Source organism: Dermacentor silvarum, chromosome 11 (assembly GCF_013339745.2).
Source record: "Dermacentor silvarum isolate Dsil-2018 chromosome 11, BIME_Dsil_1.4, whole genome shotgun sequence".
Lineage (NCBI taxonomy): Eukaryota > Metazoa > Arthropoda > Arachnida > Ixodida > Ixodidae > Dermacentor > Dermacentor silvarum.
Genome location: NC_051164.1, coordinates 53108618 through 53131676, shown reverse-complemented (window position 1 = coordinate 53131676; position 23059 = coordinate 53108618). Strand labels below are relative to the sequence as shown.

General features: G+C 47.9%; 1 protein-coding gene across 1 annotated transcript in view; it reads left to right on the top strand.

Moving 5' to 3' along the window:
• The window catches only part of LOC119433688 (tyrosine-protein kinase transmembrane receptor Ror), a 556232-nt gene that overhangs the window by 431931 nt on the left and 101242 nt on the right, over positions 1-23059 (top strand). The window contains exon 5 of the mRNA XM_049659380.1: positions 7183-7345. Within this exon, the coding sequence (XP_049515337.1) occupies positions 7183-7345 (163 nt within the window). The remainder of the gene's footprint in view (positions 1-7182; positions 7346-23059) is intronic.

The following is a 23059-nucleotide window of genomic DNA, read 5'->3' as shown; positions in this document are numbered from 1 at the left end:
AATGACTGATACTGCGTAGTCTAATACGTTTAACGAACTAGCCGACTGCTGATTTTCCCTTGACACTAGGTAACCCAAATAAGCATGTTATTAGCCTAATGGCGCGCCGGAAACTGCTCAAATGAAAAATAAGATGGCTTATAACGCTGGAAGCGCGCTGGCATGTCCTGGGCGAAACTGTAGAGGGCGTTCAACTTTTGACGCGTGCGAAGCGAGCAACCTCACACGCGCCACGGGTTCTCAGTGCTGCATAATGGAGACTGACTGCTCTGGAAAAAAAAAAATTGGGTGCACCGCGGAGAATACAGGGAGGCGCGCTTTTTTGGTCTCCCATATATGAGAAAGCTGGCGTTTCACAGCGGCTGGCCCGCACTTTACGCGTTTTTTTTTTTTTTGCATCCAAATGAACGGAAGCTCAAAAAAGAAAAAAAAAGAGGAAGAAAAGAAGGATGGAAAGGCGACCAGCTAGGCTAAGGTAATGCGGTGGTCCCTCGATCCATAATCGAATAGCGAGTGTCTCGGGAACACGTTGTAAAAACGTGGCCCGAGACTCGAAACTTCTGGGCTCGTAACTTTTTTTAATCTTCTTTTTTTTTTCATTCATGCTGAACGCTCTCTCGGCGGTACCATTCATTTTTGTTGCAGTTTTCTTTGTTTCTTTTTCCTGTCAACTACTTTAGTCGGATGAACTTCATGTATTATCCGAGATTTCTCCCCTTTCATTTTGGTTCGCGCAAGAGGCTCGCATATTGTGTTTACTGATTTTTTTTATCACACATGATAATAATGTTCTTTTGCGAATATTTCCCTACTGTATACACTCACTGCGCGTTAAATAATTCTCAGTCTCTCTTCCCTATATAGCCACACCTTCACAACGCTTGCGCTCTGCACGTACAACTTACGGTATATTTCTAGTCCGATATTTCAACCTGCTTCGCTGTTTTGCTGCGATTTTCTTTCGTTGACAATTCACGCCTCCGCGCCCGATATCTTGCCCGTAGAATTTTTGTTCCGCACCGATAAGCGCTTTTCGGATGCACGTTTCTGGCGCGCCCTTTATCATCGTCACCGTCATACGCCCTTCTGACCCCTTCCTCAAACCCCGTCTCCCGTCATCCCTATACTATCTAAGCTTCCCTAACTTCCTTCCTACCTTGCGCTTCCGGTTTGAGGGGGTAAAAGAGGTGGAAGTGTGAGTGCGTGTGTGTGAGGGGGGGTATGGGATTGTGGGGAGGAAATAAGCTCGGGCAATGCGGAGGGCGGGGCAGAAGCCCTCCATCTATATGCTAATTCCCATAATGCACTGTGCGGCGGCGCGGCAAGCTTCTGCCGCGTCTCGGTCGTCTGCCCGGCGGCTTCCGCTAGCAGACGACGTTCGTTTCGTGCGTGGCTTCGTTGTCATACCGGATTTGAGTCGGCGACCCCAAACCTTGTCTGTGTTTGTGCTTCGTTTTTTTTTTCTTTCTTCTAGCTAATCTGTTTTTGAGAGCGAGCGCGTTTGCGCGGCAAGTTTATGGGTTAACCGAATCACGCATAGGAGTCTGTCTGTGCGTGGCGTTTCGCGTTTTTCGTCTGTCCCTGCAGAAGCGTGCTATAGCAGACGGGTGAAATGGCTCCGTGCTGCCGCGCGCCGCTTTCCCGTCTCTGGATTGCATTCGGATATGGCTTCGGATTCCGGTCGGTTATTGATGGAAGTTGAAGGTATAGGGAAGGCGTTGGGGCCGCCGGGGAGTACGCCGAGCGCATTTCCGGCATTAGCGCCTGGCGTCGACAGCATGGTGTGTAAAACGTTCGAGGAAGCTGTCGATGGCAATGGATTGACTCCCGCTTCGGGCAAACCGTGGAAGACGCTGAACTGAAGCGAAGTTTCTGGGCCAGTTTACATTGCAGGGTATAGGGGGCAATCAAACGGATTGACTCCGACTTCGGGAAAACCGTGAAAGACGCAGAAATGAAGCGAAGCTAGGTACTGAGTCAGTTTACATTGTAGGGTATGGAAAGCAACCAAAACTTATCTACGGCATTATCTTTTGCGCAATCTCTCGTATTACCATTTTGTAAATCGGCATATTTCCGCTTGGCTGTCACACCTTCAGAAGTACTGTGGCTCCCGAAGAAAAGAAAATCCGGTTATCAGGCTTCTATCCCCGTGTGCCTGCGTGTGTGTTCTCGGCTCGGAAACTTGTGCTGTGCTGAAAGTGCCTGCTATTATCAGCTGCCAGCGCTGAGGTGGAAATTGTTAATATTCATAAGTATTAATTCCGACATAACATCACAATTCTCTCTAGTTTCTGGGCGGCTGGCATGACGCTGGTATCAATGATATCGAATAATTTTTTTAACCTAAAGTTAGTCATTTAAAAGTGAGCTACCGTGCGAGACCTTCAACACTAATTACGCTTTTCACCTCAGATTGCACGAAGCATGCGTCAATGTAAAAAGAAACAGATGTGTGTTCGAATTGAGCCAACCTGCAGAGATGCAAGTCAGCACCGTAATCGCGGCTATTCACTTTATATTTCTCCTGTTCAAGAGTTCCACTGACGGAACTTCTTTCTGTTTCATAGCCAGAACAAGATAAATTGCCTGCCTCAATCGCAAATCTGGTGTTCGTTTTCATATTGGCGCACCCTGTACATGTCTTCCCCTAACCTCGGAAACCTCGTAGGCCAGCAACATGCATTAGCTCGGAACCAATCACGAACGAGCAACCTGCTCCACTCCACTGTGCGCACGATCAGGACAAAGAAGAAAAAAATTAGGAAATGAAAAACACGTGGACAAAAAAGAAACACGTCGGCAGAACAGAAGACGAGGCTAATCCCAGCTGAGCCAGCGAATATGCAGATTCTCAGAGTTCCGGAGCTTGTTATGCAAATGTCGTCCGCGTCATTTCTTGTGTCTCGTTCGGCAGACGCCTTCGTGTGCAAATGTCGGTGTGCAATCAAATCGAAATCTCTGATGTAATGGCGCGGAGCGTGTGTGTCTCGCGGGCTCGTTTGCGCACGCGTGAGCGATCGGGCGTCAGTGTGTGTCTTCGCAAACGGGTGTACGTGAGAGTTCTTGAAACTAATCGTTCGCAAGAAATGAGCACGACGGCAGAAGCAGAGCTGTATATAGGCGTTAATATATTAGTATAACTGGTTCCCTAATATAATATATCCCCGAAGTCGCCATCTTGTCGTTTCTGATTGGCTCACGAGGCGGCTACGCTCTCTCTGATTGGCTCAAAGCGCGCTGGTTGGTATATATATATATATATATATATATATATATATATATATATATATATATATATATCTTGGTAAAAAGCAGTTCTTAACAGTGCGACAGTACTGTCCGACACTGTCCTTGGAGTTCTTTCTGCGTTCCGTGTCGTGCTGCTAATATCCGCTGTTTACTCCTTACGCCGAATTCGCATCTTGTCAGCTGTGACTGGATCGCGAGGCAACTGCCCCCCCCCCCCCTCCCTTTCCGAAAGATAGCATGGCGGAATTCGACAATACGCCGAGTTTAGCGACGCGGTCTTAAAACATTTTTTTTTTTCGTGCACTTAGCAGTTTAAGGAGCTGTCGTGTTTATTGGAGCTCATTCGAGAAATTGCAATGGTTACTTTTTACAACAACATGGCTAAAGTCCATTTCACGTTTTGCTTTGTGATTGCTTGGGTTGCGCAGGCTTTGCACTCACTTTTCTCAGTTTCTTTCGCCTTTACGGAGGTATATGTTGCAAGTACAGAGTAATACGAGTTACCCGTAGGCGTCTGTAATTTAGTTACACATTCCCAAGTTCTCCGACCGGTGTGTTTATCTGTAGGGGACTTGTAAGCTGATGAAGGTAAATAGAGTAATAGCGAATGGGACTGTACGAACAGAAGGAAACGGACTTCGTCTGTCCCAGTCTGTGTTACTCTATTTAACTACAACACCTACCAACTGTCCCAGGTTAGCATTTTTTGTGTGTATGTGTGCGTGTGTATGTGTGCTCTCTTTTCGTGACGGCATAAGTTGGCTATCGCCTGCTGAGCATTAGTTAGCATTAGTTAAAGAGAACTCTGCTGAAAAAAAAAAAAGCACGCGAATGAGTTTCGAAATTTGTGACGTCATATTAAGGCCGCGGTCTATAGGATCTAAATTCAAGAAGAAAAACCTTACCCTTTCACTTTCTCCGTAAATAACTGACGTCTGGCTTTCGAATAGGTGCCAGTGCGGTTTGGAGGAAATGCAATTCCCCGGATTAAATTATAATTTAGTGTTGCTGTTTGGATGCCGGTTATTTATGAAGGACGCCTGCTGGTTTTACACAACAGAGGGTTTTAGCTGAACGCTCAGACCGGCGTACGCTAGCAATATGCGCACAGCCGCTGAGCCAGAACGCTACTGCGCGTGCGTCAACGCTCGTGCCGGCAGCTAAACGTATAGAACGCGAAATTTAATTGGAGCGGAGCGTAAGCGACAGTCTGCTAAAATTTTCCAATACGCGCTAACCTTCCCCGAAAATAATTTCTACATGGCTTAACTTGCGCAATACAATTTGAGGAAAATGCGTTCCCAATTAGATCAGTGTCCGATGTTTTTTTTTTTTTTTTTTCGATGGCTCTGGCAAAAAAAGATAAAATAAATTAAAACGGCGCAACGATGGTTCGAGGCTGCACCCGCAAGCAAATGGAAGCCAAGTCACCGCTCTGGGAGCTAGGGCGTTTGGGAATTGTGGCCGAACTCCGCAATTGCGAGACACTATTGGTTTCGGCCACAGGACAAAGAAAATCGATTACGTGTTCCGAATGCCGTAAATGGGAAATTCGATTGACCGACGTTGGGAAAGGCGCTACTAAACGAAGCATGATTTGGTTTCGACCAAAAGACGGCGCAATTAAGGAAGAACGAACGAAGGTGCGCGAAACTTCACGTGACGTGCAACCGTCGAGTGTAAGGGAAATGGAAGGTTCGTTCTTCGTACTTCCCTTTGTTTCCATTACGTACCGTGAAAGTGCATTTCGACGGACGAAGAAGAAAGGGGTTCTTGCCTCTCAGACCCAGCGTTTTCTTTTCTGTACCGGTTTTCCGCGTTCCCGTAAGAAGTGTCCACAGAAAGTTTGGCTCCGTTCGACGAACCAAAGTGTTTATTGAGGTTTGTGTACGTGATCTGCAAGATAGCTTTGTCCTGGAGCTCAGGATAAGTTTTTTCTTTCGCTTCTTCGCATTCCACGGTGAACTTCGATTTTTTTTTTTTTTTGTTTTTTGTTTCTGTAGCGGGAGTTACTGCCGCAGCCGCTACCGGCCGAATCGCTTTTCGGCCAAATTGAAGAAAACGATTGCGAAAAAGTTTCTTTTCTTCGATTCGCCACGCGAAAGGAAAACAAATGAACAGCCCAGGCATTGTAAGCAAGCGGACGAAAACCCCGTCTGGCACGGCACTGCAGTGCAGACGGCCAAAGTAGCGAAATAAACAGAAGGCCTTCTGGAAACGGGTGCAGACGACCGGAAGTTACGCGCAGTGACGCCAGCGACGCCTTGCGGGGAGGGAAGGCATTAGGCGCGCCGGTCACGTCGCCATTAAAACCCTTTTAGCGTACACCTTGTGCCCGGCGCGATCCCGATCTTTTCCCGTCTTTTCATCTCGTATTTTTGTCGTCCACGCTATGGCTGCCTGCGTCACACTTTTGTCGTCTGCTTTTCTTCCCTTATGCAGTATTTTGCCGTCTGCTCTTTGTGCCGGTTTCCGCAACTATTGCTGCCTGTTTTCTGCTTGTTTACGGAACCTCTATCGTCTGCCGTTCGCAGGCTCTGGTGCGCGCTTTGTTTTCGTCCTCGCCGAAGTGATTCCTTGACTGCCGCTGCTTCCGCTGTGCCCCGACTCCGAACGCTTGCGCTTCACGTATACCGAAACGCGCCGTCCATTCTCGCATCGGTGGCCATTTTGATAGAGAGCGAGAGAGCGAACGCAGTTTTGGCGAGCCGGCTTTGCCCGCCGCGCGCGCCGGGAATACATACGACGCCATTTGCCGGCTGTGTAACGCCTCCCAGCGAAGATGCGAGGCGACGGGCCGTGCAGTGCACGACCCGCTGAAGTGTGACGCCACCTCTCGGTTTCATTATTCATCACTCGACGCCCGCCCGCCCGCCCATTTTTCTCTTATCTTCCGAGAACTGCGCGTCACTGATCTCTCGGTGATGGAGCGAAGCTAGAAATAGCGCAGTCGGCGATCGCGACGAAAGTAGAAAAGAGAAGCGTTTGTTTATTATTTTTATTTCTTCACGGTGACAGGTAATTGCGTGCAATACGTGTAAGTCGGCGCCGGTGTATTCTTTCCTAAATTGTATACTTCAAGGTGATATAGCGTTGTGTGCAATCGTTCCTTTTTACTCGACGCTGCAGTATAAGCGTGTGTTTCAAACTTATACGGCGCCTGAACACGGCAAAATTGATGCGGCGGTGCGTCGTATTGACAGCCGCGGAACGGAAGAAACATTGGCAGAATCGAGACGTAATTGACCGCGGTGCCGCAGCCTGAAGCTCTCTGCTCCTACTATACCAGGGTGATGAGCGAGGGTGGCCCCATCTGGCGACGTGTTCTAATGTCAGCTTGCTGTTCCCTGCCGTGTGGTACTTCGCGGAACGAACGGAAAGCTTTCTCTAGAGCAAGTCCCTCTCCCCGGAAACCTCGGGCCGGGGCAACCTTGACGTCAGCCATAAGTTGTACCAGGGGTCAACGATGTGCATGCAGTGTCGCAAGTGCTCCGATTCTGTATTTGCCGCAGACGCCCGCCATCTATACTTTGGACAGGCTCTAACATAATTGCACGATCCGCCAAAACGTGCTTAGAGATGTGAAGTTCTTGAGTATGAGTGATGACTCATGAGGAGTGCGGTTGTTTCATATGTCGCTGTTGCAGCACATGCATTAAACTAGCTTCCATGCTTTCGTATCATTTTATGCCTTCATTATACCGCGTGGAAACCCAGACAAGTAAAAGAAAAAGAAAAGGCTGAAGGCAGATGGTGGCGAGGGCTTCTTGTTACGAGAATTCAGCACTACGGACGAGGTCGGCAGCAAATGTGTCAATAACAGTGTTTGTTCTGTTCGTTCGCCGTGAAATCTTGATGACTGTTCAGCAACAGCCGGGTGCATTCTGCTGCGCTCACCAGTTTTGTCCCGTTCTGTCTCGCTCCACGCAGTGCTGGACCTGGCTCGCCACTGGAGGCGTTCGGTGCAGCAGCCCCAGTCTCCGGCGCCAGCGCAGGCTGTGCTCGTCAAGCCCTCGCCCTTCGACATTTCATCCGAGGCGGCGGACGTCAACGAGGTGGAGACGACCTCCGTGTCATCATCGCTGCCACCGAGGTGAGATACACGCTCCGAAAAGCTTGCTGTAGGATATTTACCGAACGACTTAAGAAACAGAAAACACAAAACAAAAACAAGGCACGTGCAAACAAGCCTCTCAGTAACCACAGCTCAAGGTGCTCCATCGGAATTGTATACAGTGCGAAAAAGGGCCGGCCGCCATGTTGTCCGAGTATCGCGTTTCAATCGCTGATCACTGTACACGCTCCGCCGGAACCTGTACAGGAACTCTCGGAAATCGAGTTAAACTCGGGACGAGCAGCTAAGGCTGCAAAAGACTCGCCAGTCCTCGGCTTGCGTGCATACTCCAAATGCCGCGAAATGAGTATAATACACGTGAGAAAGTAGCGTCGACGCCCCGTTTGTTGGCTGACAGCGCGGGCAGCGTTCGCATCTGGGCAAATGATCGCGACGAGCCCTCCCTCGCACGATCGAGATAGCCTCCTCTTGCATTCCGCTGAACTCGTTAGGCAAAAAACTCGGCAACCGCCGTCGCTGTTGCGGGGCGCCGAGGCAACCGACACGGAATGCGAGCGCTCGCATTCCACTACCGCGCTTCGCTACTATGCCCCTACCATCCTTCTCCTCGGTCTCCTTCTCGTGGGGTTTTCACCCTTCTTCTCCCCATCTCCTTATATAACTCTTGTGCCCGTGTCAGCGTGCTCACTCCTTAACTCCCCCTGCATCCTCGTACTTTTTTCACTCCACCTTCTGTGCCTCGTGCGATCCACTACGTGCGTCGCCGTTTGCCGGTTCTAATCATTTAACTCCCTCTCACTCGTTTCTTATATTTTCGATGGCAGGTTAGTGTCCCCACCGGTTAACGAAGCTTCCTTGTCATACGTGCCTCCGAGATGGGTAACCACGGAAAATTTTGCTCGCGATAGCAAGTTAGGCCTTCTACGGCTACGTGAAGGGCTCTTGTCTGAAGCCTCTTGTGTGTCATATGTCTAATCACGCATAAAGGAACGCTGAAAAAAAAGAAAAAAACGTGCGCGTGAAAATATATTGGGGGAACAGCCGTTTCAGCGTTTTTCGTCCAAGCGAAAAAAAAAAAAAAGACAACCCATTACGCTGCAGCAAAGACAAATACATTGCTAATTTGTGTGCTACCTTTACCTTGTTAGACTAATGTAAGCAGTGTGCACTTGAAGTGCTGATTAATGAGCAGCTATACGTATAACATCAGCGGCACCATGTGAAAGAGGAACGTGAAATTTAATTCCCGAGTTTTTCCACTCAACTGTGGCTTCGGGATAGTTGCTGAGAGAGAGAGAGAGACAGCTAGAGAGTAATTTATTTACAGAAAGGCGGAGAGGTCAGCCTAAGCTAGATCTTGCTCTGGACAGCTACTCTGCAGACGGGAGAGGAGGCGGTAAAGAAAAGGAGTGATGATGATACGAGAATGAAGGACATATATACAAGTCCACTACCATACGGCACCTCTAAAGCTACGTGTCCAGTCCAGTGCCTTGTAGACATGGCTCATTGGTAATGCATGTTAGCAAATTAACACCGCTAGCGAAAGATGAGCCCAAAGAAGGTCAACGCAAGGCTTTAGAAAAAAAAACACCGCATATCCACGGGGTGAATGATGATGAGTGGGCGAAGCTCCGGAGGGAATCATCGGTAAACCGTGAATCTTCCGTGTAATTCGCCCAGTCTCGCCGCACTAAATCGAACGATTGACTTCCACCAATGACACGCGCCATATGTGACGTCATTCCTATTTTATAACAGCGCCCTTCATTATAATTGCACCATCTCCAGCTTAAGGGGACGCTAGCACAAACGCGTTAGAAACGTGCAGTACTCTAAGGGGAAGAGGCCACAGCGTCTTACGCAGCCGTTTACACATGCCGGAACGTGCACCGCGTTTGCCAACGCCATCAGCGTTTATGAATACGGGGGTAAGGCGGAGAGGCCACAGCGTCTTACACCAGCTTCTTGCACGGGCCGTAACGCGCTAGCACAAACGCGCTAGAAACGCGCAGTCTTTCGTTAATGTTGGGTATTTATTGCCATCGTGGTGCGTCTGTCCATGTGCGCTTCGTGGCGTAGTGGTTAGCGCCACGCGTTCAGAAGCGAGGGGTCCCTGGTTCGATTCCGCTACGGCCACAACTCTCGGAATTTTTTTTTTCTCATAAAAGTAGACGTGGCTACCTACTACGACGACTACTACTACTACTACAGAGGAGGGACAGACCCACACCCTAAGGAGCTTCGCCCCTAAAAACTAAACAAAGCCAGGACGAGGACAGAAAGACTGGTTCCGTGGTTTCCTTTCTCTTCGTCTTTTACTCGAGCCGTTAATTGTTAGCCCTTCAGTCGCATTCTTACGTACGCGAATAGTCCCGAGTAATTTTCTCCGCGTCTTTCTTTTTCCCTCCTCTTCCACCTTCTCTCGGCGACTCTTCGCATACCAGATTCCTTCGGAGTCTTCACCCTTTCTTCCTCGTTACGCGCCCGCCTCTAGCCTTAATTTCATCCTCTTCGTCCTCTCTCTCTCTCTCTTTCGCCCAAGCGTCGTGCGACACCACTCGCTGTTTCCGTCCTTCGCGCGTCTAGGAATATTCGTCGCACCCCCAAACCGCGCGGGGCGCCGCTTTGGGAAATCCCGTCGCTACGCGAAGCACGCGACGACGCGAGACAGCTGCCTAACCAACTATGGCAGCGTCCTCCTACGCGATGCCGAAAAAAGTACGGTTTCCAGCGACACCGACGAGCACGCAAGAGTGCAAGGATCTTTCTCCCAACTCCACCGGATCGCCTCTTCTCGCTCTCCTCCTGCGAGATAGGCACCAGGGTGCGGCGCGATCGCCGTAGCCCTAACATAGCCCGGCTGTTAGCAACCGCAGACGCGAACTTGTATGCGTAGGTGGAGATACTGTACGTTTCGTTATACTAGGGGCACGGAGTGTCCTTGTTGCCGAACTATTTGCCGTCGTCAGCGTGATGGAGACAGAACAGCGCGAACAAAACGAGGACCCGCGAGTGTCACGTGGGTGTTACGCAACACGCTTAGTAAGTTTGTACGCAGTTTTTGACGTCACTGACGGTTGACAAGAGTTGTACGGGATTATCACAAAGTGGCGATGTGGTGCGACTGCACCAGATATCTGTAGAGCGTGCTTCCAGTGTTGATGCCGGTGGTGACACTGCTTGTGACTTGCGCTATCCTTGTGTGTAGTGTTTGTTGTCATTGTCAACTCGTTTTCTTCTTTTATTTTTCGTTCCTGAGTAGTGCTTGGGACCTTGGGTTAGCCAGCACGAAATCAGTCTGCCTTAACAATATTTTTTGTGGTTTAATAAGAAAAATAAACGACACGAAAGATCAAATTAGCGTCGACTCTCAGCTGAGTATTTCGTGGAAAAAGGCACGTAGGCGACATTTAAAGGAAACTCCAATGAAAGCATAACCAAGACCAGAATTCGCAACACATTATCGCGATTGGCATAAATGCTGAAATTCCTGAAAAGAAGCATCGAATAAGAAGGTTAACCTATGCCACATGGATGTATAAAGCATGCCTCCGGAACACGAGAAATGTCAGTATTACGATGAACGCAGTCTTCGTAATAAGCTTCCTCGCTACTCTGCGGGATATGTTCAGTGCATTGTCGGGACTAGGTCATCAATAAACAAAGACTACAAGGCATTCAAAATGAACGAGACACTAAGTCTAGTATATTTTGAGACAATTAAAAAAATTGCTCACAAGTATTCAAATATACTTTGAAATCTGTGGCGTCGTACTAACCTTACCTGTTCTGCCGGCGCGAGTGGTGTATTCATTACGGGAAACATTTCGTTTCATTTGCTGCGATATTAACTGCACTTGTCACGAACAAATAACGTGCAAATCGTATTCCATTCAAGCTATTTGCAGGCACACCACTGTAAAAAGAATAATTTGCGCTGTATTAGCAAACTATCCTTGTACAACGCCAAAAAGGTGACGCTTACCGAGAGAATAAATTCGGTAAGCCAGGAAAGAACTCAACACAGGTGGCGATGACGTCATTAATTTCGACAATGTTAGGTCAGGCCTGGCTTTTTTTTTTCTTCGTCGGTTAAGATGAACCACGTTGTTTGCTAAAACATCCAACAACTGAAATTTGAGAAATTTCAATAACTTTTGTCAAGCCTCGATGGTCTAAAATATATATATTTTTTAAATACTTTGAAATCTGCGACGTCACATAGACGCACCGGCACTTGGGTTTCAGCGCGAGAACCAAGTACTGCGTAGCTGTGACCTCCGTTCTCTCCTCTAATTAAAGCACATATTATCCCGAAATTAACGGATATATAGCTTTGAAATATAGCTTTTAAACGAGATTAAGATAACTTCGCGGCGTTCCTTGATTTCCACTCAATTCTGTAACGTAAGCAAGCGTGGATGTTTGTCGGCCTACGCATTCGGAAGCACGGCCCGCGCGTTGACGGCTACGAAGGCGCTTCTGTATTCTCTGAAGTCTACACGGCTTAACGAGACTTTTTTCTAATAGCTTTAGCGTGCAAGCGCGTGTCCGTGGGTGTATAGGTGTCGTTTGCGTGTTTGTGCAATCATTGTGCATACGGTCGAGTCCGGATATATATTGAACCCGCATATAACGAATTATTGTGTATAAGGAATAGCAGTAAAATCCCCTTGAAAATGTTCGTACAGAATTTTTATCGAATCGAATTACCTATATGTGATCTTTTTTTGTGATCCCCTTCAGAGTCGATGCATCCAGGTTCGACTGTAGTGTAATTATATCATTCATCACATGAATCAGCATGCCAGCTCACCATCCGGCACTTCCAGCTTCTCAAGTAAAGGGAGCGTGCCCCTATAATTTGGTCTCTCACGCTGATCATCTGTTACACTGCTACTATCGCGAAAATCACGGTAGTCGCGCTCGAAGCACGCGGTGTTCTTGGCCCCCGGCTGGCGTCCGGGCCACAGATCGGCTGCCGCTGTTCATTGCACCCGCCAGCGGCAGCCGAGAACAACGAGACACTTCGGCGTCCCCTTGGCGTGCGCCGCTCGTCTTTTCAAGGCATCGTCGGAGCAGGAGCGAAATATCTCGCGACAGCTGCGGGCTCTTTCGCCGCACATCGTAGCACCCCGGGCCTGTTCTATCTTCTGATATCCCGGTCTTTTCTTTTTCTTTAGTTTTTTCGTTGAAAAGCTTCTTTTCCGCCTCGCTTGTTCTTCACCTCGCTCTCCGGCTCCTTTACCTGCCTGTCACCGCTTTTTCCTTCCCACATCTCAGTAGAGTATGCTACGCCGCTCACAGTTGCGGAGCCTTGCAATTTAATTTCAGCACCCTTACTATATATTAGTACGTCCTGCGTGCATACGCAAATGTACTGTGCACTTAAGAACACGACGTGTGATCGTCTGCTCGCTTGCGTGTGCCGGCACGTGTTTTACATCGAGTTTTGCACGCGTTCCCTATATACCGCTTACGCCCGCTCGGTCCAATACAAATGGCTGTGCTCGCTCGCTTCTTCGGCGTCGCCTTGCGTTTTGTGTTTTCTCAACCCTTTTACTATACCGCGTTTCTCCGGCTTCGTCTGCTTTCAGTGCTGCTCGTCACTTCCAATCTTTCGTCTGCTTCCTCTCGGCGTTGTCGTCTGCTGCTTCTCTCTCGCTTGTCGTCTGGCACTCGCGCCTTCATTCCTAATTTCGCTCCGTCGTCTGCTCTCGTCTGCTTTTCCTGTTCTCGTGCTCGAAGTGCCCTGCAGCCGCGTGCACGCTTTTGTTCCTCCGTTTGCTCGTTCGTTTTATTTGATTTTGTCGTGTGTCCCCTGTCGCTGTCTTTCTCGTTCCTCCGTGTCGTCGTCGGGCGCTTCGGTTCTCCGCGTCTGTCTCCCGTTTCGCGCTGTTCTTGTGTGTTTTTTCTCCTGTCTTCCGGCAAAGCGATGCTGCTCTGCCGATTCCTTCGAGATCCCATTCCTTCCTATATATCGCCGGCAATATTCCCCGGCTGCCGGTATTATTGTCTCGCGCCTCGCGAGCTCTTTGATTGGCCGCTCGGGGTCTCGCCTAACCGTCTGTCGTCTGCTTTCGGTCGTGCAGACGATCCTCGGTCGTTTCAGTTTCCCCCCTTTTGTTCTCGTTTGCCGCTTGGCGGCACGCAATACTCTTCTTCATACGTCATGTTTTTTATTGTGTTTTTTTTAAGTATTTATATATCCTAGTCGCAAAGTATATCGTATTTACCGCGGCTTTCGACGAATCGCCGCAGATAAGCCGTAGCTCGCGGTTCCTTTTTTTTTCTGTTCTGTTTACAATAGCTGAGCATGCGCCCACTACTAAACGGGCACCTGCGTTGACGGCGTTCGCGTCGTAATTCTTGTCATTAAGCTCAGCGGGTATTTTTCTTCGTTATCCGAGGTCTCGATCAATAACAATCTCCACTGTTGACCCTGGAGCTGCGCCTGCGCCATCAGCGTTTCCCTTGTTCCTCCTCTCTTAAGTGTTATTACTGTCTATTAACCGTTGTGTTTTCCGTGGCTCCGTTGCCGTTCAGCGCGCAATTGTAATGTTTGTGCATCTGGAATGGCGCTTGGACGAAGCATATTGCGAGAGATTAAATGCGCCACGCTGTTAAAGAGGTAGAGAGAGAGAAACAAAGACAAGGCAGGGATGTTAACCAGAAAAATGTCGGTTTGCTACCCTGCACGGGAGAAGAGGGATTTTGAAAAAAGAAAGACAGGTTTTGCGCAACCAGGTTTTGTGCAACTGATAGTGCTTAAGCTACTGCTCTGTAAATCATTGAGCAGTAGAAGAGTGAAACTATTGCGAGACTGTTGACATTTGTCACTCGGCCAGTTACTGTGTGGCAATGTAGAGTTATGTTGAGAGAAACTTTCTAGTCGCAGTTGAAGTTTATTCAGGACTGAAATTAGGTTATAAAACAGGCCCTGCATGCTAAGAGTTCAGTAAAGATTTAAGGCAACGGCCGCCAGAAACTCGTTTAACCAGCCTGTAAGTTCTACTGAAGTGCGCCTGATTGTCTCACAGAAGATTCTGAACTTTGAAGGAGGAAAGCAATATCGTTGGCATTTATCGTATGAAAGCGGCACTTTAACGGAGCAACTGAATCCTGCGGATACAAAAATGGTCGTCTTTGAAAAGATATAACCGCAAGCAACGCGAAAATTTGACAGCGAGAGAGAAGTGCTCTGGACAAGGAGATTGCCTGTCTTATTAACGCTTGGCGCCACGCGTGTATGTACAATTCACATATCTCCGTTATATTTCCTATCTGCCTATAAATTTCTGTCGGCTTCAAACAAAACTGCTTTTTAATTGACGCCAATGTCGGCACCGCTCATTTTTTCATCGTCCTGATTCCTGCACAGCCAGCCGTTATGCCAAGATCCCTATCCCTATCTGCGAATAACACATTTCTTAATACCTGCCAGATTTCTTCGGCTAGTTTGATAATATCAAAGCCGCCTAATTGAAGAGGCCCATCCTCCTCCAAGATGGCTATAGCCTTCGCTGTTTGGCATAGTGAGCGCACTCCTTAATTTATAAGCTCGTGGACCCCGCCAACAAGCACAAACCACACGAGTTAACGTTGAGCGTACGACGCAGTTAATCGTGTTAACCGAAATGCACGAAGTTGCCCCGTAGTGCTCACCAATAGTCCAACTGTAGCCACCATTTTTCAGATCGAGCTAAATATATTTCTTCCCCGTCGACACGTACTCATCGCGTCTCCGCTGCGTTCATTTCAGCCAACGCAAGTAATTTCTGCCCTCGGAACATTCGTCATATCATTTTGATAGTTATGCGCCGCGTATAATTTCTGGCAAGAATGCTCCTCGCCTCATTTTTCATTCCATGTGGCAGCGGCAATTGTGCGCATTTGCCTGGCTGCGTCGGGTCGTTGTTTTATTCACTGAGCATTTCCTCTCTTTCCGGTACCAGTTTATCCCAGGCGTATTTTTTTTCTATTCCTCCCTGTTATCCCACCACGTCCTTATCTGGAATTGCTTCATCCATCGTAGTCTCGAGATGGCGGTTCATATTTCATGGCCTGCACGGGAATTGGCTTCGTCACTCAACCTAGGCCTTGCTCTTTCAGTAAGCCGCGTCTTGCTTCGCGTACGCTCCGCAGTTTATGCAAATAAGTAAGGGGAACTCTATAGGTACGCGATCATAGACAGGCCAACCGCCACATGACTCAACGTTCTCAATTTTGTGGTTAGCGCGTTGCCGCTCGTGCTCTGTGCATATATTATATTCAGGGTCCTTCGTTTTCGGGTTAGAACCCCGATAACTCCCGATTTCCCGCAGCCCGAACAAAATTTGTCAAAATCGGGTTAAACTCGATATATCTCCCGGAAGTTTGCACTTTCACAACTTAGTGAATGCAGGTGTCGCACAACGAATGAGCGCTGGCCGCATTTCGTGAGCAAGTGGTCAATATATATTATAACATCACTATTATTTAATTAAGAGTACGTTATAGACGCCTCGTTTTTGCTTACCACATACGCTCGAACCAGCGTATATATGAAAATGTATATTCGGCGCCTGCCGGGCTTGAGTGAAGGGAACGCTTGTTGCATTTTTTTTCAGTAGCGGCCTTTACACCAATACGACAGTGGCGCGTTGCACCGCATTATACCCACACGTCGCGAACACGTAGACGGCGACACTGCAGTGTGCTGGGAAGCGGGCTAACGCAGAGTTTACGTTATTCTCGCATTGGTGAGCGGTAGGTGTGATTTCTCCCAAGTACACGGTATACATTCAGAGAAAAGTGTCTGATTTGTCTATAGTTGGCATTCGGTTAATTCTGTTGCCAGAACGTATACACTGCTAGCCAGAAAAATAGGACAACAGAGAAGGACCAAACGCACCTGTAGGTCTAGGATGGACAGCTAAAATGCACCTAATGCGTATGATAATATGCTCACGTCAATAAGGGCTTTAAAATAAGGAAAAGATCACAACTGTTGCGAAGCACTCCCGTGTGTACTATTTTTGTTAATTTTTAAACTTTTTTTTTATACCTTTGTTGAAGAATTCCAGTGGCAGAAGTAAATCAGGGACCGCCAAGCCCGTACCTATTTGTTGTTTTTGTCAATGTGGTTTCCTTTAAATGTATTAAAGGCGTAACAAGGACGATTTGTTTAGAGATGAGTTTGTCACTTGATTTGCGAGCAGCTCTCCCTGCCATTAGATGTTTCAGATAGTGATTTCGCTTGTTTAATGATATTATTTGTGCACATGCAAAGGAAGGCTGTTCTCCTTGTGTTTGGGAATGGTACCTGCAGAAATATTGCAAAGATTGGGATGCCAGTAAACTAAACCACCGATTTTCATTTTTTTTAAATAACACCCGATTTTGACCTCTCGAATTAAAAAAAATCCGACAACAAAGGACCCACATTATAAGAGGCTATTTTAATTGACGCGGTGTTTTATTCCATCAGTACTTTTTACCCCTTTCGGTTTCTGTTTTTCTTCTGCGACCTATCTTAGTCGCTGGGGTTTATTTTTAATATCTGGGATACGCCGGCCCTTCGTTGGCCGCTTTCTTTTTTCTCCAGTACCCCGACATTTAACAATCAACAAGAGCGACAACAACTCGTACTGCCAAGGACCAGGCAATTTGCGTCGAAATCAGCATAAACTTTCACTTCATGTATACCATAGCAGGATATTCACAAATAAGAACTTCTTCTAAATTCCTTTATATTTTTACCCAGAATGCTCTCGACATTATACATGATCTCGCGGAGAGATATAACGCCGAAAACTTCGAAATTCTTTCAGAAAGCGCGCATCGGTGGCGCTTGCTTCTAACGCGATGCTCGTTATTCATGATTTAGTTAGGCTTAGGATGCAAACCCGTTAAAGAACTTTTTTCACAATCCCTGTTAAATAAGGGTTGGCTGTTTCTTGCGCTCGTTGCTTGAGTAACCTTTCATCGTTCCTAATTTTTTCTTCTTTTTTTTCGTTTCCCACATTTTTTTTCTCTCAAGTTCTTTCGTGCCTCGTTATTCACTTTTTCTTCCTTCCTCGAAGACAGGCGGCGGCGCTCCTCGTGAAACACTTTATCACCGGAGAGCCTTGTTTGTGCCGAGATTTAAGAGTGCTCAAACCCAATTTAAAAGTTTGGATACTATGGATGTAGTTTTCTTTCGCTTTTGCAGCTGCATCTTTATTCTTTTTTTTTCTGCAATCGTTGCTACACCGCTCCATCTTAAGAAAACTCTAGTTAAATACTCCATCTTTCGTTTGTTTATACGAGAAGCTTTTTATAAGCGGAAGGGCTCCCGTTTTATTCACCGCAATATTCTAGCGGGAGACACTCATCGTACATCTCCATTTGCTTCTTAATTCTCGTGCTTTGCGCGTTACAAGAAACAACGGTTGAACTTTCTGCGTCTTAAAAAAAAAAACGGTGCCTAGGCGAGCGCTTATATGTTGTTTTATTTTCCAGTGGCATTAGTAGCAGTAGTTCAGAGTTGCCCTCGCAACGGCCGGATGACACTGTGCTGACGATTTCTACGGGTTCAAAATCGCTTGCTATACTGCGCTCATGCGGCGTAAATCGTGCGAGTTCACTGAGAACACACGTATAGCGCACAACCTTTTGTCAAACGCCGCAGTCAATCGGGGCTGGTTAGCTATCCGTGAAAGTTAAGGGTGCGAAAATGGTGCAGGATGTGGGGTCAGAATAGCAGGCGGTCGCACTTCATAGCGGCTTGAAAGGAACTCCGACTTAGTGGGAAAAAAAAACAAAAAAGCTTCGCTTTAAAACTGCTTATGCAGTTCTGCAGTCAGAAGTGTACTTTTCGGGAAAATGTTCGTCGTCGGCGTCGTCGTGATGTTCTGTATATATTTATTTAATGTATATCCCCTTCAGGCACTGTATGCGCAATTGTGCACGCCAAGATAAGGCATCGAAAGCAAGAGCATTGGTTAAAATAACGATTTTAATAATTTGTCGTATGCATCTTTAAATGCTTCTGATTTGACCTGTGCCTGAAGTTTGCAGCGCGTTATCGTAACACGAGTTGGAAGGAAAATGGCTGAGTGTTTGGTGGCTCTTGCGTCGCGTTATTGTGCTATTTTTTTTTCTTTTTTTATCACTTATATCACCTTTTATTCTCTTTCCCTAGCACAGTATCCGGTACTTACTAACTTCCCTGTATTTCCCTCTCTCTTTTCCTTCTCCTCTTCTCGGGGTCGTCGTGTAGCGGGTTCACTACCTTCAATTGTTTCTCATCAACGTTTTTCACCACGCGTACTTTTCAAGTTACCGGATGTGGACTTTCCAAATATAGTAGACATGAAATAGCTGATGTTCTCACGTCTCACGTTTCCGTATAGAGTTCTCTCGTGGAATTCGCATAACGTAAAACTGACACAATCCCCCCTCGAGAATTAAAAAACTGGCAATTTCTTCTGCAGCTGCACACCTTTCGTGACTCTGCGGGTGCAGAAAATGTGGTGAAACACTTTTTTTCGCAGAACAGAACACGCCTGAAGGGGATGAGTTGGATTAACGATTTTTCCACTCCATCACGTACTAAGCTTGCACGGTACTTAAATGTTAAAGAAACTGATCATTCTGACCGCTACCACAGGTCATCGCTCCAGTAATTATAGCGTCTGGTCGTCCGCGTAGTTGGCTTCGCCGCAGAGCGCGACTGTTTTGCGCAGCAGCGCACCTTTTATGTGCGTCACAGCTAAAACACATAACGCGCACTAAGCTGCATCGAGGCGCACTGTGACGAATCATGAGAGTTTCCAAACAATTATTTTCGCCTTCATGTCCAGTAGCTGTAGAGTATAGTTGTAGTCCAGTAGATGGATCACACCTGCTCAGTACAAGTGACACCTGCCATTAAACATCAGTATACAATCTCGTCTTTGCAGTCAGAACAATTCTGACCTTTACATCTGCGCTTTTCCTGTTAACTTTTACCAGTGGGCTGTTTGGCCCACTGGTTGACCTCATCCAGACCAAACTCTGCTCCGGGCAGCATCCAATATTAAAGTTTTGCAGCTTCCATCTTTAGCGGCAATGCGGAGTTAGTGGTCCCCAACGGCCGTTGCAAGCGCAGATATTTGGCGTTTCCGAAACAACGTGTGTTAGCGTGCAGTTACAAGTTTTTCTTCGTCATCCCTTCAAGGCAACCGAACACAAATCTAGTCTATAGCTGGCTTCTCGTCTGATCTGGGACGACAGTTGCGCCCTATATATATGTACATACCGAGGCAGCGAACCAGTTTCACGCCGGAAAACGTGGTCATTTGCATAGTGGCCAACGTTCGCACGGTAACCTGCAGAGCGCGATGTCACAAAGATGCGGCGGCGCTGCTGTCGCATTGCATGCAGAAAAAGAAAACTCTGCTGGCATCAATTTTCTTCAAAGACCAAATTAATAGACATGACCCAGCTTCTTAAAATTTACACGACAATCATTATGGTTCAAAGCGGCAAACAGCTAAGAAGAGTGAACAAGTAACGTACTGCGCAAAATAAATGGAGAAGAGAGGGAAGAGATGCAGGACACAGTGCAATTTGAACCAACTAGTCCTCAATAAAGTACTTCTGGAGCTTGTAAGAGTCTGGAGCGTGGTAGTCCGTAGTACGCCTGTTTTGCGACACACACGCCGCTTGCCTTTAAGTATTTGCAAGCCTAGGCGTGCAGTTTCGGTGGCCTGTCCTTCCATCCCCCGGGGCCTCTTTTTCACGGAATCCGCCGCCATGTGCCAGGCAATGCGTAACGAAATGCGGCAATATGCAAACAAACAACAAAGAAAATATGAACGGGCGCTAAAAGAAGGTCCGGCCAATGTGACGCTAAGTGGCTACAGCTTACTCTCTGCACGCCTATACCGCGCTGCCGCGCGGCACGGAATGGGCATTCCAGATCATCTCCCCACTTCATTCCCTCGCGGACACTCGTTGCCCATAACGACGGAGTCCCTTTCATCTCGGAGAGCACACTCACACGCGCAACTCTTGTCCCTTTCATTCGCTTTGTCTGCGGCCGCTCTTCTCTCCCGACCGTTTCTGCGCACAACGCTTCCCCTAGGCCCAATAGCTGCTTGGTCCCCGAGCAACCGATTGCACTCATCCGGGAGCCTGCACGTAGGGAATGCCGCACAAGCTGGCTGGTTGTAAGGCCGGCCCCGGATGGAGCAGACGACTACACCCGCTTGCGGCATCAGCTGCTAGGCGGCGCTCGATAACAAGATGAGCGATAGTAACGCTGCTCCTTGACCCTACAGCACATATCCTTCCAGGGCTCTACCGCGCCTGCTTGTTCTCCCTTCGTGATAGACGCATCTTCGCTCCTCTGTTTGATGTGCCGATGGTACAACACCGTTTCTCGTTGTGCCCATACACGACGCCAGCCTCTCACTTACAGCCCGCTGAACCGTTTCTCGGCTCTCGTATCCCGCTTTTGTCGTCTGCTTCGAACCGGCTGCAGAAAGCGAGCTATAGTTGTCGAGGGCCGTTTTCTGCTTCTGCTCCAGCGCGACCTCTCGTTTCGGCCCCGTGTGGTGCTTTCGGCGAAAGCGTCGTCGCATATACTCGTGGGCAACGGCTGTGTCACAAAGGATCTTGTGTTTGTGATTATGCTGCCTTCGCGTCTCTTTCTCGGCAGCCCCGCATTCCTCGCTGCCGATTATGAATCTGGAGGACCAGCCCAGTAACCTTTCATGATACTCTTCCTGTATTCTGCTCAAGCAGGCGACTAGCAGACGACAATAATGCCAACTGCGATCATGTTCGGTGCGCGAGAAATGACTCGCGTACTAGTTTATTTACTTTTTTTTCCGTGCTCTTCCGTTCCTTTCTGACGCATCATGACTAAGTCATCAACTTGCATTCGTAACGCCTAGATGCCATCCTGCGCGCAGTACCTAATTCTGAAACTGATTCCCTGCTTTTTCTTTTTGTTCTGGCTTTCAATACGTGGTCGCTGCATCTTCCTTTTTTCTGAGGTTGCCACTGAGCCAAGTTCCTTTCTATCTTGTTTCTTTCCACTCATTAGACATCCTCTCTTCCTTTTACATCCCATCGCTCGCTAAGAGACGCGGAGTAAGGGAGCGGTTTCTGCACACTCACGCTCTCTGTATTCCAGCCTCTGCCGTGCATACCTGTTTTTCCTCTTTATTACAGTCGCATATCTCTCTCTTTCTCTCCCTTCACCTTTCTTTCCCGTCCGATCCCCAACCGGTGCTTCTTCGCATTCATTGCAGTCGCCATTTTTTCTTTCCCGCCGTTCCCAATTTGCGCCGGCTTCCTTTTCCCCCCTTCCCCTCCACCTCTTCTTTCCCCGAATCTTTACGTTCCCCCGTGGCACCTAGATCGAGGCCCTTCCGTTCTTATGCTTTCCCCAATTTGTACCGGCCTTAACATCGCGAGTTGCCGCTTCCTCCCCAACGTGTCCTCTCCCTACGGTCCCTTCGTTTGCGTGTAAGGCGAGGGGAACAAAAAAAAGGGGCGCCTTGCTTTCAAACACGCATAAACGTACAGACGCAGACAGGGTGGGTCCACTGCGTTAGCGATCCTTACGCTGCGTACCTCTACCGCGCTGTGCATCGACCCCGCGGTGTGTATACTTCGCCTCACAAACTGCGTGCAGTGTGGCGAAAGGTACGAGCCGCATCAGCCAGCAAGAAAAAGAGAAGCCGCACTAGGAGTTTGCTGTGCCCGCCTCTGATCGCCGTGCGCCAGACACTGGCTTTAATGGAGCATTGACGCGTGTTCTTGAAACTGTAGAAACTCAACTACACGCTTACCACGCACATACTACAGGATGACACTTAGCAACGGTCCTTCTTTCGGTGCCTTAATTCTCTAGAATGAAAATAAAGTTTGATTTGATTTGAGCTATACGACGGTTGGGAAAACAATTTCCGAGATAAGAGTCAAACCCCGTTTTTACGAATTTCTTGATTTTACGAAAAAAAAACTGAATTCGCCGAGTGCTTACGATTGGGATTTAACATATTTGTCAATTCGATTTTGCGAAACCGCCCCGAAGAAAACAGGCAGAATAGTAGGTAAAAGTGAACTTTACGAAATTCCAGATTTTACGAAAGTTTCACATTTCTCGTGAACTCCGTAAAATTGGGGTTCAACTGTACTTTAATGTGGTGCAAATGTCGGTATGAAGAGAGAGAGAGAGAGATACGAAGAGGGTATGGTAGGGAGGTTAACCAAGGATGTGCCCGGTTGGCTACCCTACCCTTGGGGAGGGGGGAGGGGGAAGAGGAAAATCTCGGAAGTGGCTGGCGCCTCTGACAATATCCTGACGTCAAGACAGAGATAAAAATTTGCTGACGTGGCGTAGCGGTAACGCTATAACGCTATCTCGTTCTAACGAACCAAACGACGCCACTGTGGGCGTTGCTTTAAGTTTGCGGCGCCTAAATCAGAATTTAGTGCCATCAGATTCAGCTTATCAAAAAACTTATGCGTAAAGCTTGGCGGGGTTGGACGAGACCGATCGAAAATGTCGTGTCAGTACTCTGTTAGTATGCTGCTTTAACGGAAGCTTTTTGCGATACGATTAGGATCGCACAATGAGCGCGCGCCCTCTCCTTCCGCTCCTCATCTTCCCGGATCACGCGGCCGGTTCTCGTTGCTGATTGGCTGACACCCGCTCTCGCCAGCCTCCACTGCAGTGCACGGCGCTGTAGTGGAGTACACATACCTCCT